Source organism: Glandiceps talaboti, chromosome 17 (assembly GCF_964340395.1).
Source record: "Glandiceps talaboti chromosome 17, keGlaTala1.1, whole genome shotgun sequence".
NCBI classification, from domain to species: domain Eukaryota; kingdom Metazoa; phylum Hemichordata; class Enteropneusta; family Spengelidae; genus Glandiceps; species Glandiceps talaboti.
The window spans coordinates 12,656,152-12,673,587 of NC_135565.1; the positions used below are offsets into that span (position 1 = coordinate 12,656,152).

The 17,436-nt window shown below is 35.8% G+C and overlaps 1 protein-coding gene across 8 annotated transcripts in view; it reads right to left on the reverse strand.

Annotated features, from left to right (window-relative positions):
- LOC144448242 (uncharacterized) overlaps positions 1 to 17,436 on the reverse strand; it is a 71,076-nt gene that overhangs the window by 16,799 nt on the left and 36,841 nt on the right. For 5 of the 8 annotated variants that reach the window (XM_078138413.1, XM_078138410.1, XM_078138407.1 and 2 more), the window contains exons 13-25: positions 16,971 to 17,096; positions 16,513 to 16,667; positions 15,372 to 15,570; positions 14,012 to 14,155; positions 11,833 to 11,913; positions 11,141 to 11,290; positions 9,928 to 10,029; positions 9,166 to 9,301; positions 7,198 to 7,358; positions 6,331 to 6,979; positions 5,720 to 5,937; positions 4,735 to 4,863; positions 849 to 995 (exon numbers count right to left, since the gene is read on the reverse strand). In XM_078138413.1, the coding sequence (XP_077994539.1) occupies positions 849 to 995; positions 4,735 to 4,863; positions 5,720 to 5,937; positions 6,331 to 6,979; positions 7,198 to 7,358; positions 9,166 to 9,301; positions 9,928 to 10,029; positions 11,141 to 11,290; positions 11,833 to 11,913; positions 14,012 to 14,155; positions 15,372 to 15,570; positions 16,513 to 16,667; positions 16,971 to 17,096 (2,397 nt within the window). The remainder of the gene's footprint in view (positions 1 to 848; positions 996 to 4,734; positions 4,864 to 5,719; positions 5,938 to 6,330; positions 6,980 to 7,197; positions 7,359 to 9,165; positions 9,302 to 9,927; positions 10,030 to 11,140; positions 11,291 to 11,832; positions 11,914 to 14,011; positions 14,156 to 15,371; positions 15,571 to 16,512; positions 16,668 to 16,970; positions 17,097 to 17,436) is intronic. The other 3 variants (XM_078138408.1, XM_078138412.1, XM_078138411.1) reach the window with 3 other exon arrangements.

Here is a 17,436-nt window from a genome sequence, read left to right on the forward strand (position 1 = left end):
CCTCAGTATATCACAGCTTTACACCTATTAGTATAGGAAAAGAAGGAGATATCTTGACGATATCAACAAAACTTAACTCTACATATTCTAATACTGTAGCTCTTGCCCAGTTAAAAGATAGTATTCTGCCCTAAAACAAGAAGTGTGGAATTTTTGGTATGCCTTTTAGCTATGCTTTGATACACAAGAAAAAAGTGGGTTCCTAGCGATGAAAAATCTACATGCTTATATCACAGACATCTGTGAGGAGACTGCTTAATTTGGTTCTTACTGTAAGATTGAAGAATCTGTGAATCCAAGAAACCACTCATCATGAAACTTTACACATAACCTCTTATACAACACATAACATCAAAGTAAAGCGTTTTCTGTATGTACCACACCAAGTGTAAAAGTATGTTGCTTCATTTGCTAATTGACCACATTACAAAGATCACATGCCAGGCTTGTAAATAAGCAAATTTAAACAGTATACTTTTACACTTGATATGAATGCTATAAATGAGTGTATGTAGCAACTACAGAAAGTGCTTTACTTCAGTGTTACCTGTTATACCTTATTTACAATATCTCAAAAGTTAAACATACAAATATATCAAATGAAGGCTGAACAGTTTAACAACTTCATTAACAAGTCTTTTTCCCATAATAACCATTTGCCCAAATGTTTGTTTGATTAAATTCTTATCATCTTAATTCATCTTGTTCATAATAGATAGACCTTAGAAATCCACAAAATGAATCATTCTTGGTTCAATTCATCTTTGTATGATTTCAGTCTTTTGGGATAACAGTACACCAATTTGTACACAAAATATTAAACTCTGATAGTTGTTAGATAAACTTACTAATCCAGAACCCGTGGACTCGTCCTTCTCAACACCTCTATTTTCACCTATGACGTAATCCGGTGCTATCTGTCCACTTTTATCCTTAGTATCAATCACTTTCAGAGCTCTCTCTATGTCAAGGATGGCCATATCATCTTTAACTCTCTGTAATGTAACAACATTCAATAAAATCAGCACCATAATATTTCCCCTCAAAGTGTTTTTCTTCTTCCTTTTTTAAAAACATGTTTGTTATTTTTTAACTTTTTCTTAAAAAAATGTACATTATTTAGGATTGGATCAAAGGAATAATTGACATGACTCAATTAATCTTACAATAATAAAATATCAATTGTGAAAATATTGTATTTTAATACCAAATTACATGAATCATTGAATGTAATCGCGAGTTGGACCAAATTTCACTACATGGAATTGATGTTGTATTTTATATCTTCATTTTATCATATGGCAGTTTTCAATATGTAAATGACAAATGATGTGTTCTGAGTAAGCAGATTATGGATTGGTTGATCAACAACAGTATGCTGCATGTGATGTTGTCCTAACTTATCAGATTTGCAAATACTATCTACATTGAAGAAAATTTGCAAAGAAACTGTTTTCTCTGCTTTGAGAGTTATACTAAGAGATTCCCATTTTTTTTTTAGTAGTTCTGAACTCAAAGTATAGATAATTTACCTAATATATTTCATTTAAAGTACTTAGCCTTCTACAACTGGTACTGTACTGAATCCAGAGTAAAAGCAAAATACTGGTCAAAGACATACCGTAGACTTGTCATACAACCACAATAGCATAAGAAGACTGAGTGATCAGCAGAAATATACTCGGTAACTTATTTTGGCTCCAAGTTTGGAAATACTACACAATCTGAATTCAGAGTAAGAGCAAAACACTGGTCAATGACATACACTTGTCATACAACCGCAATATCGTAAGAAGACTAAGTGATCAGCATAAATATACTTGGTAACTTATTTTGGCTCCGACTTCGGAACTACTATACAATATCATTCCAGAGTAAGGAAACAACATTTTTGGTTGTAAACTATGATTACTTTCACCAACAAGCATGCTAAGTATGTATATTCATTCTGATGACGTAACAAATCTTACATTGTTTACTACTTACTACTAAAACGTTCTCTGTGTACTACAATGGCTCGGTCTAACTGCCTCCCATTCATAACCTACTCATATACAGAAAGTTTTCATTTTTTGCATAACACATCTCATTTAAAATTTTCATTTTTGGCATATTTTGTATTTTTAGTTTTGTTCACAAGATCCAGCAATCATGTGTTGTGTTATGTAACTGCTTGCAAGCAGTCAATAGTGTTTTGTATATACCAGTACATGCCAAGCATTCAATGTTCATTGTTTATACAGATGTGAGAACGTACTGATTCTTTGGTGTACCACAGCTTTGGCTACTGTACTTTGTTTATAGAATAAAAGGGGGACAGAAATAACCACTCTTACAATTTAATACACATTGTATACCGCAACAAAGAAATGTTATTATATATGATACTTTCAAAGGGAAAGTATACCTTGTGAATTCACTATGTTGTCAATCTGATTAAAATCTGATGTGGAGAAAAGTGGCCAGATGTCTTTATTTACCTATATTTCCATCGCTTTGTGTTGTATGTTTTGTCTGGATGGTCGCCGCCATCCCACAAGTAATGGAAATAGAGATAAATGAAGACATCTAGCCGTTTTAACCACATTTCAAAGTTTAGATTGCTATGTTGTACGATAACTTGGATATTATAAACTTGATAAAATATGTTGGTTTCATGCCCCTTTCACTTGTCAGTACAGAGCTGGCATGGATCAGAACTTTAATAGATGGAAGTAATGTACATGCCTTGGTAGGGAACTACAATGAGTTAGTATTGTTACCTCATTATGATTGTGTCAAACATACATTGCATTTATGTTCGTAAATTTGCAGTGTACACTATATTTATGGCAAGTTCAGAATTCCTTATCTTGATGACAAATATGAAGGGGGCCAGCATTTCATACATATTTATGAGTTGACCAAATATGGATGTTTAATACATATTCATGAAGTTCAATTTATCAAATATAAAAAATCATCCAAAATATGTAAATTACATGGAAACTGACATAGATGTTGCTCTTAAATTACAAGTTTTCAAACAATGTGAATATTGAGATAAATAGACAGATTGTGTTAATTAATAAGATGACAAAACTATGGCAAGAAAACAACACTGCAAGTGGTTAGTAGCATGTTGACTTTTCCACTGCCATGACAACCTCTTTAACTTGCTACAAAACTTAGAGAAATACCAAGTTTTTTGTAAAATCATATTATGAATACATGTTATTTTGCAATTTTTTGAAATGATTGTGAATTTGTGTGTCATTGAACAACTGGATGGCAGTGAAAAAGTTAGAAAAATTGAGATTTTGCCAAAATTTACCCATTCATATCGGTAAAAGTACAGGTTTGGCTGCAGAAAACAGAATATGTATGAAATATTAGTTGCATGTTGTAAGCATTTGATGAAACTTCACATCACTTCTCATTGGAGCAAGCTTAAATAGTATCTAACAAAACAAAACTAATTGAAAATGACAATAACATAATTAGTAATTCATTGATGCCAAACTATTAGTAATTTAAAGACAAATATACTCTTTGGTAGCCTTTGGTGATGTTGAGAAAGTACGTTTATTTAGGCAATTCTTTTCAAAATTTGTGTAAGTGCACAATGTTTACTGCAAACTGCAAACCATTAATGTGTTATTATGATTATTATAACCTTTGTATGATTTCCTGTTACTTTGGTGTATTTATTATGTTACTAACAAAGTGTGTATGTGTGCGTGCGTGTATGTATGTATGTATGTATGTACGTACGTATGTATGTACATGCATACATGCATGCATGCATACATACATACATACATACATACATACATACATACATACATACATAATGATTGTACGCATGTACATGTATGTGTATGTATGTATGTATGTATGTGTGTATGTATGTATGTAATACTATGCCCATGTACATACATGATTATGTACATTACATGGTATGGTAAACGTCTATGCATTGGCATGCATAAACACAGCAAATAACACGAGATCAAAACTGCAAACTGACAAGCACTTGTACATGTATAGCTGTAAACATAGGTATTAGTAGGAGGAACCATACTACACCTTCTACTTGTAACAAAAGATAATAAAATACATTAGTACAAGCTTGTTTGATTGGTAAGTACACACTACTAACACATGAAGAGCAGTTCACTAATTTACTCACAAAATGATCTTACACATAGCTGAATTTGATTTCTGAGAAAACAACTAATTTTCAGGGCAAGTGAAAATTTGAGAATTATATTACACGAGTCGAAACAGTTTAATTTTAGGATGAGCCTACATCAGTTACTCAGTTCTGATTAGCACTTTGATAGACAATACATCATATTACAGTTTTTGGACCAACAAAAGATTGTGTAGTTTAGCCACTGGGGGCGCTATTCAACTCCAGATTTCGGCCAAAAATTTTTCAGAAAATGTTGATAATATTCACGCTTGATTCAATACTTTTGCTTCTTTCAAAAACCCACCTGTGAGTGGCATTCTAATATGGCATATTCCAGTGTCTCTGGAATAGCAAATGGAATACGGCATATTCCAGTGTCTCTGGAATAGCAAATGGAATACGGCATATTCCAGAGACTAGGAATAGCAAATGGCACACAAGTCACAGCTGACGGCATCTTACAATTTATAAATGTCACAATTCAAGTGTAAATATTGACTAAATTAACCAACAGCTCTTCATGTTCTAAAGTAAGTTACACTGTTAACACCACATGCCTTTTTTAGCTCCTGTTTTCTATCAAAACTGCTATCCATAGCTGGTGAAACACCCAAGCCACTCGGTAACGTTTTGGGTCTGTTAGCACGTGACAGTCGTTCACTCGCACTCTTGGCCCGTACCCTTCGCTGAAAGTCAATTTAGTAAGTGAGAAGTGATACACAACAACTTAAAGATATTACTATTGATGAGTTCAAAGGTTAACCACCATGTGAGGTACAGTGTTCCATATTCTGTCACCAAAGGAATCGTTAAATACACATAGGATATTAAGGCTGACCACATGAAAATTAAGAACTGTTACAATATTATTCAATATTCATTACTGCAGAAGTGGGTCTGAGACTAAGGTAATATACCAAGGAGTTTATTGGCATTAATTGGAGAAAAGAATTCACCATCATCACATAACAAAAGTTAATAATTGTTATCCAAGAGACACTTGTTATCCAAGAGACACTCTTATCAAAATTTGACAACCAATTACAGATATGTAGTGTATTCCTGTCATTTAGCCAGTACTGGACATTAAGTTCTGAAGTAAAGTATTGTGTTGACAAGCCTGTATTGTATACCATTCATAACTTTTAGGACTTACCTACCAACACCATGCCAAGTGAATTAGCTAGTCACCTGGACAAAATTTCCATATTAAAAATGAGATCATCTGGACACGATTAAATAGACTCCTTTCTCACCTGGACTGCATTGTAAATTACTATATTGTTGAACAGTTCACATGGGCATGATCAAATTGACTGGCTATTTACGTGGCGAGAATTACCATATTAATGAACAGATCACCTGGACAGGATTAATTAACTCAGCTATTCACATAGACTGAATTACCATATTGCTGATCAGTTCACTTGGGCATGATCAACTTGACCCAGATACACATGAGACAAATTTACAATAATGTTAACTCAAGTATTCCTGACAAAATGATTTAATGAAATGCATGGATTATTTAACACCACATACCTGAACTCCATCAGTAGCTCGCAAACCAGTAGGTCTTCTGTAGTCTGTGCTTGGTGGTGTTGAACTAAACGTCTCTGCATAACTTCTCTCTTGATAGGGTGCTTCTCCTCCAATAGGTGGCGCTCTCTGTCTAGACGAGGTTGGAGTTGTTCTTTCTGATGTTACTAGGGCTGCATTTGCACTAACTGGCCTGCCAGTAAACCCTGTGTGAGCTCCATCTGATAAGATATCAAATGAAGTATTATATATGAATGAAACACTTGGGAATTCTCAAAACAAACAGAAAATTTATTTCTGCCTGTAGTACAACCAAATTTGTATAGTATTTGTATATCAGAGCTGCGATAGCTAAGATATTCACAGTAATTCTTGGTACCAGTAACAGCATTTCATGTCATACTGGAGGGTCAAAATAAAACAAGAAGGCTAACTTATTATTCTCACACAGGATGTGTAGGCATTACAAATGTACATGGAAATGCAGTCACAGTGTTTGTTTAAGTGTTTTTAAATCAAACTAGATTGCAAGGTTGTCTTTATCATACAGTCAGTCAACAGTTCTACATTCTTGCCAAATATGTAATACTATAATTAAAACATGAAACACTCACATCTTGCACCGAGAGTGTAACTTCCACCATTTGGAGTTCTATCAAGATTTCTTGAAGGCAGTGTCATTGACTTAGCTGATAGTCTTTCTGCTGATGAAGATCGTCCCATGAACACATCGCCATTAACTTTCTTTCTCTCCTTCTCCCGACTCCGCCTCTCAGACTCTCGTTTTATAACACGCACAGTACTCTTAGATTTATCCCCCGTACTGACTGCCCTCAATCGACTGGCAGATGATCTAGCAGGTGGTGGTGGCACACTTGCTGAATACGCCGCACTTCGTGGGCCTTCATTTACAGGTGTACGAGTATTACCACCTGGTAATGTTGAGCTTCTTTGACCATCTGTGACAGACATAACAGGTGTGGATGTTCCCGATGACGGTAATCGAGAGCCTGGTAATGTTGCGCTTCTATATACATCAGTTTCAACTGTTGGGGTTATTGAAGCGTTACGCTCAAGTTCATAGTACTGTGGAGGGGGAGGCCTAGAAGGTTGTTGCATAGGTGAGATGGCTTGTACTGGTTTGGGTTTACCACTGGCTGGGGAGGCAGAATGGAGTCTTGCAGTTGCGGAACGTTCTGATGGCACTGATGGTGGTGTTGACATGGCAGGGGAATGGTGCACTGAATGATGATCCTTCATCTTCTATTTAGGGGAAAAAACATACACAAGTAAGTCCCAAGAAATAATGGTTAATTGCTATTTGCCACAACAACTCAGTTAACTTACTTTGTCAGACCTCATGAGGTTTTACATTTTTTTTTATCTTTAACATGGTTCCACCTATAGTGGTATTGCAGTTTTTCTAATTTACCGAAACTACCCACTCTTTGAGGAGTAGTAAGTTCCTGTTGTAAATTTACCTGTACTTTGTTGTAACTATCCATTCTTTGAGGTGTGGGAGATTTCAATTGATTGACATCTTGGCTCTGTAGAGTATCCAAGTCAGTAACTATATAGGGACCGGGTACATGATGTACTGGACTTTTTTCTATCCTCTCCTTCAACTCTTTTGTCTTGGCTTCTGTAATTGGAACAACAAGACTAGTTACACTGGGAACTACCAATCAAAAGAGGTTTTAAGGTCAAATTCATTTTGTCTCTCCAAAACAATAACCCAACTGCATTGTTATGTAAATTAGTACAAACTGGAATTCAGATGACAGCCTTTTTGAGAAGTGGTTAAAATACTAGTAGCAGGTTGAGATGGATATTACTACAAATGCATTGTGAATGAGCACTATGGACTCACAGATGTGTGTTGTGTAGACAGGCTATTGCTGATGGAGTTGTGTTATTTTTTTACAGTATCATACATTCTGCAGCCACTTCAAAAGTGGTTAAAACAGCAGATTGAAATGAATAATACTAAAGGAGGACAGGAAAAGAACACTATGGACTCACAAATCCGCAACTTAAACAAGTCATTGAGAATGACATAGTCCCCGCTATAATTGGGTTTTAAGGAATTATCACTACTCTGATCACGCAACAACATTTGCGAACCTAAAACAAACAGACTTAGATATGTTGTGTGTGCTTGTTGGACATGGAATATGCCTCCAACAATAAAGGATTGGTTGGGTATGGGGGATCATATCACGATGAAAATGGAGTCTGAGTTATGGCTTTGGACATGGAAAATTCACGCACAAAATGGCTGCCAGGCAGCCATATTGGATCGTATCACGATGAAAATGGATATGCACATGTATGTCATAGAACACTGTCCTAATACCAACTTTGAATGAGATCTGTTCAAGCATGTCTGAGTTATGGCTTTGGACATGAAAATTCGCAAACAAAATGGCTGCCAGGCAGCCATATTGGATCGTATCAGAACGAAAATGGATATGCACATGTATGTCATAGAACACTGTCCTAATACCAACTTTGAATGAGATCTGTTCAAGCATGTCTGAGTCATGGCTTTGGACATGGGAAATTCACAAACAAAATGGCTGGCAGGCAGCCATATTGGATCGTATCACGACGAAAATGGATATACACATGTATGTCATAGAACACTGTCCTAATACCAACTTTGAATGAGATCTGTTCAAGCATGTCTGAGTTATGGCTTTGGACATGAAAATTCACAAACAAAATGGCTACCAGGCAGCCATATTGGATCGTATCACAATGAAAATGGATATGCACATGTATGTCATAGAACACTGTCCTAATACCAACTTTGAATGAGATCTGTTCAAGCATGTCTGAGTTATGGCTTTGGACATGAAAATTCACAAACAAAATGGCTGCTAGGCGGCCATATTGGATCGTATCATGACAACAATGAATATTCACATGTATGTCATAGAACACTGTCCTAATACCAACTTTGAATGAGATCTGTTAAAGCATGTCTGAGTTATGGCTCTAGACAGGGAAAATTCGCAAACAAAATGGTTGCTAGGCGGCCATATTGGATCGTATCATAAAACAAATTGACGTGCATATGTATGCCATAGTATGTTGCCCCTGTACCAAGTTTGAAAAAAATCGGTCCAGGCATCTCCAAGAAACAGCTGCGGACGGACGGATGGACACACGGACGCACGGACACACGGACGGACGGAACCCAATCCATAAGTCCCCGTTCCGGACTTCGTCCGCGGGGACTAACTATTGCAGATGGAGTTTATTTGTTAAATTGTTTGGACAGGAAAAGACCACTATGGACTCACAAATCCACAACATAAAACTATTGCTAATGCAGTTTATTTGTTAAATTGTTTGGACAGGAAAAGAACACTACGGACTCACAAATCCACAACTTAAACTATTGCTAATGCAGTTTTTTTGTTAAATTGTTTACAGTATCATACCATCTGCAGCCACTTCTCTGACTTTGTCCATTTCTTCTTGTAACATATTCTTCTGTTTAAACAGATCGTCCATCACTACCTGTACTCTGTCTAACTCTCTCTCCATCTTTAATTTGGCTTTCATTGCCTCTTCAGACTAGAACCACAAACAAAATAAGTTTCCAAATATTCAATATCCAACATATTTCATAATCATAATCTTGGCATGTTCATCTATTCTCCTTACATCTATTACCTTCAAAGTTAATTTTATGGCTTGTGAGTACTTAAAACTCAATAAATTAAAAAGTCTAAACACAATTGTCTCGACATTTACACACTTCTTCCAGATGTTATTGACATTTAATGCAGAGGTATTTATTTATTAATTTCTTTCTTTCTTTCTTTCTTTCTTTCTTTCTTTATTTATTTATTTAATGGAAGACCAATGGGAGCAAGTCTCATTTCAGGCTCCTAAAAGATAAAAAACTCAAGAAAAAGACAAGAATACAAAACACACAATTATTATTACCCCAAGCGAAAGAATTTTTTAATCTATACATCAAGTCCAATTTATACAGCTACCTGGGTGGGAATGGTGGTGGTTAAAATCTTACCCTAGGAATTTACCTATTTTAGAAAATAATGATAGCAGCAAGGCAACCTGAAAATTACAACAAGCCAGTCACTCTAACCATTTGACCAACATGACTTGACTAAGCCAATCAGAATGAACCTTGTGAATAGATGCATGTTATACAACAATGTCAAATGTCAACTTACAGGAGATCTCAATCGCTGTGCTGAATCTTCATGCATTTTGGTCCTCAGAAGGAAGATTTCATGTTCCAACTTTGCATTTTCTGCTGTGATGGCTTCCAGTTCCTGCGAGTAAACCATTGGGTTTGTATGCAAATTTAGTCACAAGCAGCCATATGATTGGCTGATTCATAAACTCACCTGGTTGATAACCAATCACAGCCCAACTTTTGATTTAGATTGAACTGTGATTTGTTACTGTGTTTTGCTCTTTAGAAAATATCAACCAATCGTTGTAATGAACACCTACATGTATGATCTCTAATGCAAGAATCAAATACACAGTCATGTATACAAAGCTTTGGTAAAACTTTGTTCAGATTACTAAGAACAAATTTAAAGACAAGAGAGATGATGGAAAGTGACCAAGAACTATCATTTGATTCAAAGAATTACAAGAGTTTAAAAATCAAAGGGGCAACTTGCAAAATGTGTCAGTTCACTTTTTTGACACAGGGCTTATAGAACGGTATCTGTTTCAACGTCTCTTAAACAGCCCTACTTGCCACATATTTGAGTTACCCCTTTAAGTAGGATTTGTTTAACTTTAAAATTGACAAGCATGCAAATATAGTGATTAGTGGGTAAGCCATGAATAATGTATATATACAATGTACAACATAGTGAGGACAATGATCCCATTCTGATGCTGAGTCTAGAGACCTGGCTATCTAACACAGCTTTAATACTGGCTGCTCTGGTGAATGACAGTGTGTAAAGCTGAAAATTTGATACCCTTTGACTATATATGGTGAACATAATAGTACAATGTACATACACTACGTCCCAGACACCCAGATTTTGTTTGCTACCTGTTAACCCACTTTTTCAAGGCTTATGAATATTAATGTGAAACAATCGCTCCGGGTCAGTTTGTCATAGTGATTCATGATTTTGCCAGTTTAGTAAACCGTTTTTGTTGACTAGACATACCACGTTACAATTTTTGATGAATACCCAAATGAATGAGAAATTTTTATCCACATTTTTCAGAAAATTTTGGACTGATTTTTGAGTTTTTGAATGGATACAGCGCCATGAGAAACCAAAACTACACGTTCATGCTTTGTACAAACTAATCATCATTATCTACATCAGAATGAGACCAATCCTTTCTAACTCTACAATACAATATATGAGAAGAGTTAGGGGAGTTAGAAAGAGCTCCCTATCCTACCTTACTCCCTTCTGCCAACTGTGCTCTTACTTTTACTAACTCATGTTCTAAACCCTGTCTTTGTCTGTCGATGTCTTGAAACTCTCTCGGATTGTCTTGGTATCTCTCCATGTGTTTGTTCACCCTGTCAAGTGCCTTCTCAATTTTATCCTGGTGACAAAATAACAAAGTAATCTCAACTCAGGAGAAGACAATATTCAATATTCCAATGTTTTTCTTCGTTCAGCCAAGGAAAATACAACTGACCTAAGGAGCCTTGTCACTACGAGTCACTAGACAAGCAGAGACAAACATTCTATCATAAGTATTTTCCAGCTGAATGAAGAAAACTATATATTGGAGAATAATATGATTATACCTCCTCTCAAGTACTATTAATAAAAAAATAATGGCAACATGGAATGTCTTGTTTCATATTTCGAGCCCCTCAGAACCAATCACATAGATGCGAGTTGACATTATGTAGAATGAACAGGGTATAAAATCCATTTTCAGTTCATAACTTGGCTTGCACTAACAGTTTCAACAATTACCATGATTGAGATTTAGCAGTGCTAAAAAAGTTCTGCATTGTTGATATGTGGTTTGACGAATCAAATGGATTCATTGTTTGCTGGATAACTATTATTGCACATGACTCTATAGTAACTACACAATGGTACGGTATAGAATTGATAAGGGGAAATACTTACCATGTCTTCTCTCAGACCACTAACATAAGCAGAACATTCCTGTAACTTCATGTCAAGATCATAAAGTCTCTCTAATTTCTCCTGAAAATGTAAAAGAAAAAGAACTGCCATTAGGGAAGATTTTCAAAATAAAGTTAGTATTAAATATATCTTTATCACACTCCTGAAACAACACACACACGTACACCTCTTTATTAGAATAGAACACTTCTGGAACACCAGACACCCCTTTATTAAAACAGACCCTTCCTGGAACACCTGACACCCCTTTCTTACAATAGACCCATCCTGCAACACCACACACCCCTTTATTAGAATAGAACAAACACATCAGTGTCACTAGGTTGAGACAATCTCCATCTCACAACCAAAACTACAATATATGCACACGACTGTATAACCATGTATGTGCATGCTTTCGCCGTCAAGTGCGTATATCCCAGATTATTTTTCTCATCAATTTTAATTAAGCAAAATATTTCAAATACATTTAGAAATATCTTTTGAAGGCACAGAACAGCAAAGAATGTAAAAACCTACCATATTTTGTTAGTATGAATATTGCAAGCATGCATGGCAAGCATGTGAAAAAAGGAACTGTTTGCTGTACAGTGAAGGGTGATTTTAACCTCTTACAAATACAGTAGACCCTCGCTAACTCGCGGGTGTCCGGGTCCATCAAGAAACCCGCGACTTAGCGAGGGCCGCGACTTAGCGAGGTGCTCATTATATATTCATAACCACACGTTAACACACGTCACACGTCAGCTTTTCTTCATTCTTCAGTAATGTACAGATGAAATTTGTAACAGTCATGGATTAACAGTAAATCTTTGAGGAAGATTATCGTACAATTGTGTGACTCTCAAAGCATCAATCACGGCTAGACTTTCTTTTTTGTTTTTTGCACGGTCGACAAACTAACAGTACAACTTACAAGCTCACGCCTGGCGGCCATGGTAGGGCCAAGAAATGCTGTTGAATTTCCGGGTTGCGGAAGTGCAGTTTTGACTTTTATATCATCGAATAACGGGATTTGTTTTATATATTCTAAAACAACAACTATTATTTTATGTTTCTCAGTACAGTAACATTACTAAATGATGGGGTTGAGTTGAGAAATCGCAAGGTTCGGCAACACGTGGCGTGATGCATGATGTAGGTAGATATATAAACATAAAGACGCAAGTGGTGAACGAATTCAGTTGATCGTAGACCGAAATTTCGTTATATAAATATCGTTGTCCTCAAAATTTTGAAGAAACAAAACGTTTTTAGGTGACTTCTAAATCAATCAAATCAAACGATATATTAATGCGAGACAAGCTTTAGTTATTAATTTGTTTTTGTGGACAATGTTCAAATTCGACTGACGAATCCTGCGACTCGAATCTAACACGATCAATGCACCCGTTAACCAGCCAAACGAAAATGGTCGACGTGTTTGTTGACTAGCCGAGAAGTGCATAAGGAACTTGTGAATGTGAGGCAGTCCGAATAAATAGAAGGCGATTGCTAACATCAAAGTCAAACCGCGACACCTCTTCATCGAAACACCAACGAGTTTGAAATTGGCAGTCGTGCCATTTGTTTAAAAAAATACACAAAGAGGAGTTCCGAAAACAATAGGAATACTAAAGAAAAAATGGGATCCAAGGTGACACCCGCGACTTAGCCGAATCCGCGACTTACCGAGGCGCGAGTTAGCGAGGGCCCACTGTACTTGTAGTAGAGTGGAGCCAGTCAAGATGAAAGTACACACAACTGTTTTATGTTAAGTAGTCCACCCCTATCCCAATCCTAACTTAATCCTGACCGTGACCCCCTAAGTTAGGCATTTCTGTCACAGACGTTATCATCTTTGTTGCAACCATCGACTTCAACACCTTCATGACAAATTATTTAAACTTTACACCCCTGCATTCTACCACATGCAGAACTGCCACCAAATCTTTATTTGTTCCGAGTCCCTTTTTACTTATCAAGTTAACATTACACTGTGCATTTTTAGTTATTATGGTTACCTCCAAATACTTATCACACGTTCCATGTACCTGTTTTACTAAATATTACACTGTGCATTTTTAGTTACTATGGTTACCTCCAAATCTTTATCACACGTTCCATATAACTGTTTTACTAAATATTACACTGTGCATATTTTAGTTACTATGGTTACCTCCAAATCTTTATCATCTCTAGTTTCCAATTTTCTTAGTTCAGCTTCGTGATCATGTACCAGTTTATCTTCTTGGAGTTTTCTGGAAAATTCTATAAGTTTCTTAGGTGGGGTAAACTGGTCATCACGTAACTGATATTGATACTACAAATGTAAAAAACACACAAAAATACACAATCGTAAAAATATAACAGAAAAAAAAGGTCATACTGGGCCAAAATAAAAATGTGTGTGATTTTGATAACAGTACTACTACTAAACCTACCTAGTCATAGACTTGTAGGTCTATATTTTGATATACTGTGTATTAATAAACAAAACTATATCACTGTCAACTTGAACAATTAATATTATATTATTATGGAAACGATTAACGCACACATACACAGTCACAAACATAGATACACATACACTCACAGACACTCAATGCATACACATACAGGTACTTACACACACATGCATACATACATACATACATACATACATACATACATACTGTACACACACACATACACCAATACTCCTTAAGTATACACACCCACTACAAATATGGACACATGTGTACATACTCATGTACTCATTCTAACACACAAACACATTATATATGCACATTTGTCTTCAAAGCTAATGTGACAACCAGATATAGTTCTGGAATGAATACGAAGTGATGTACTTTCACATCCTAATTACAGATATGATGTTAGAATTCATTAAAATGGAAGCAAAGCCAAGTTTGAAGAATGGTAGCGAGGGAAGAGAATCAAATTTAAAATATCGGTTTCTCTGCAAGTCTTTGCAGAAACTTTCAATAGGTGATGAGATTGCACTTTACTTGCAGCACATCTATACTGTTCTAGCTTATGCTTTTGGACTTCATTAGCAATATCGTTTGTTTACAACTATATACAATTTATTACTCTGGTAATTAAGGATTTGGTTTTATACTACGGTAGAGACATACTAAACTATCTTTGCAACATGTTGTAATAGCAGTGATAAGCTATTGAATGGACATTAGTTTAGTTATTGTCTCAGTAGTGCAGCATCTCTGAAAGCTACTTCCATAAACTTGCACTGTACTGTTTTGGGACTTCCAATGTTTACACTATCTTGATCACAGGGTGATTTGATTCACACAATAGAGGAACTGCTGTCACCCACTTGTATAATCTACCTGATCGAACAACAACAGCTTTAGTTTGTGTCTATCTTTAGTAAACCAAATCCTCAATTACCAGGGTTGTATCAAGGTGTGTGCGATTAAGTAAAATTAATGTGTACTAAAATTAGTGCTTAATTTGATAATTTACAACACAGCGCCCTCTATAGTCTGTATGAAAACATGTGGGTGAAATCTCACCTTGTACAACTCTTGGACAACCATAGCATTTTCGTTACCATAGAGACTCCCCATTTTCACTAAATTATCAACAAGGTTTATAAGTGGACGACTGACATCCAAACGCTGTTCAAGTTCATCGTTCTGCTCCTTCAGCTCTTCATACACCCGTTGATGTTCAAATAATTCCTGCCGTGATCTCTGGAACTGCTCACCACGCCTAAACGGTAAAATGAACCGAATATGATTTCATGATTCAACTACGTTGGTAATCTCAATTATCCAGACACTGCCACTGAAGGCTCTCACTTCAACCTGCTCCCAGAAGTGTCTAGACTAATACCATAGCAAAATCTTTGTGTCAACATTGATGAAATATTGTGCATCTCATATAGATATGTTTGCTATCATGATATTAAGTCCACACTCTTCCAAGGATGGCAGGGTGGAAGAACACACACCCCCAGTGTCAAAGTCTGGGTAATCATGACTGTAACATCTGTACCTAGGTACAACCCATAACACCAAAGTAAAGCGGTTTCTGTATGTACAGCAATCATTTATAGCATTCATATCAAGTGTACAAGTATACTAACTGTTTCATTTACTATTTGACCACATTAGAAAGACCACATACTAGGCTTGTAAATAAACCAATTGAAAATAGTATACTTTTACACTTGATGTGAATGATATAAACAAGTATAGCACATAGAGAAAATGCTTTACTTCAGTGTTACCAGTTGTAACTAACCTCTTGTAAACTAGAGCTTAGAAAAGTGAAAATAAAAAGTGAATTTGCACTTCCACTTTAGAGAGGGACACTTTCTGTCCACATGGTGATAAATGTAGAGATATAATTAAAGTAAACACTAACTGTGCAGAATTTGAAACTGATTGACCATTTATGTATTACCATGGTTACACAGATGACAATATAGAGTACAAATGTCTGTATTTGAACAATCTTAATCGGGTCAATCACAATATGCACCCATATTCAGGCTGATGCTGTCGGATCTTAGAGAGACTGAGCAGAGCTTATCAGCTAGAACAAGACAACAAAGAGAAAACAGAGAATAAATGGAGAAACAATCTAAACCATTAAGTTCCGCTCAGCTATTGCTGACAACTTAGCTAAAAATGATATTGAATCACTTACTGTTTTTTCATTCCATAGGCTGTATCTGATGGCAAGTTTGGATTGGTTAGGATATCTTTCTCAAGCTCTAACTGACTATTGACATTGTCTCTGTCTTTCTCCATCTTAGAATAGTTTCTTCTGAGTTGAATTAACAACAGAACTAACTCTTCATGCTACAATAACAACATTGTACAAATCAATATAATGTACTTACACAACTTTTTACAACAAGAGACTAATAAACTCAAGATTCAAAAGCCATGCTAGTTTTTACATTTTCAGTAGTACCATGGGTTTCCATACCAAGCACCGTTATTTCAGTAGGAACCCTAGTTAAAATCACTTACGGAGCAGAGAGAGAATTTAGCTACAATTTATAGAAACTATTGATGCATTACAACATCTGATAATACACTACATGTACATACATTTATAATATCAAAAATACCATATTTCCATGACAACTGATAACTTACAGTTTTACCCATCAGGTCTCCAGCTGATATACTAAGTCTTAATCTATGTCCGTTCATTGTCATCAGTTCCGGTTGTTTCTTCCATTTCTTGTGTTTACCACCAACAGGACCACCACCACCAGCAGGCTACAAAGACAATGGTATATGTGAAAGATCATGATGGATGGGCTAAACCAGGGTTATACTATAAGTAGTAAACGTGAAATCCAAACCACCCTCAGCTCAAGTTTATTAAGTATAGATCTGATTGTGCCCACCCACTGTGATTTAATACTTACACTATTTGACAGATGTTACTTATCTATGGTTTGTTACTTATCTAAGTGTTTATTGATGTTTACTAGGTGGACAGATGTTACTTATCTAAGTTTTTGATTATGTGTCCCGATTTAAGGTGGCCATTATCAAACTTGTTTAATATGTGTTTTTATGTGTTTTATTGTCATATATATATAAATATATAATC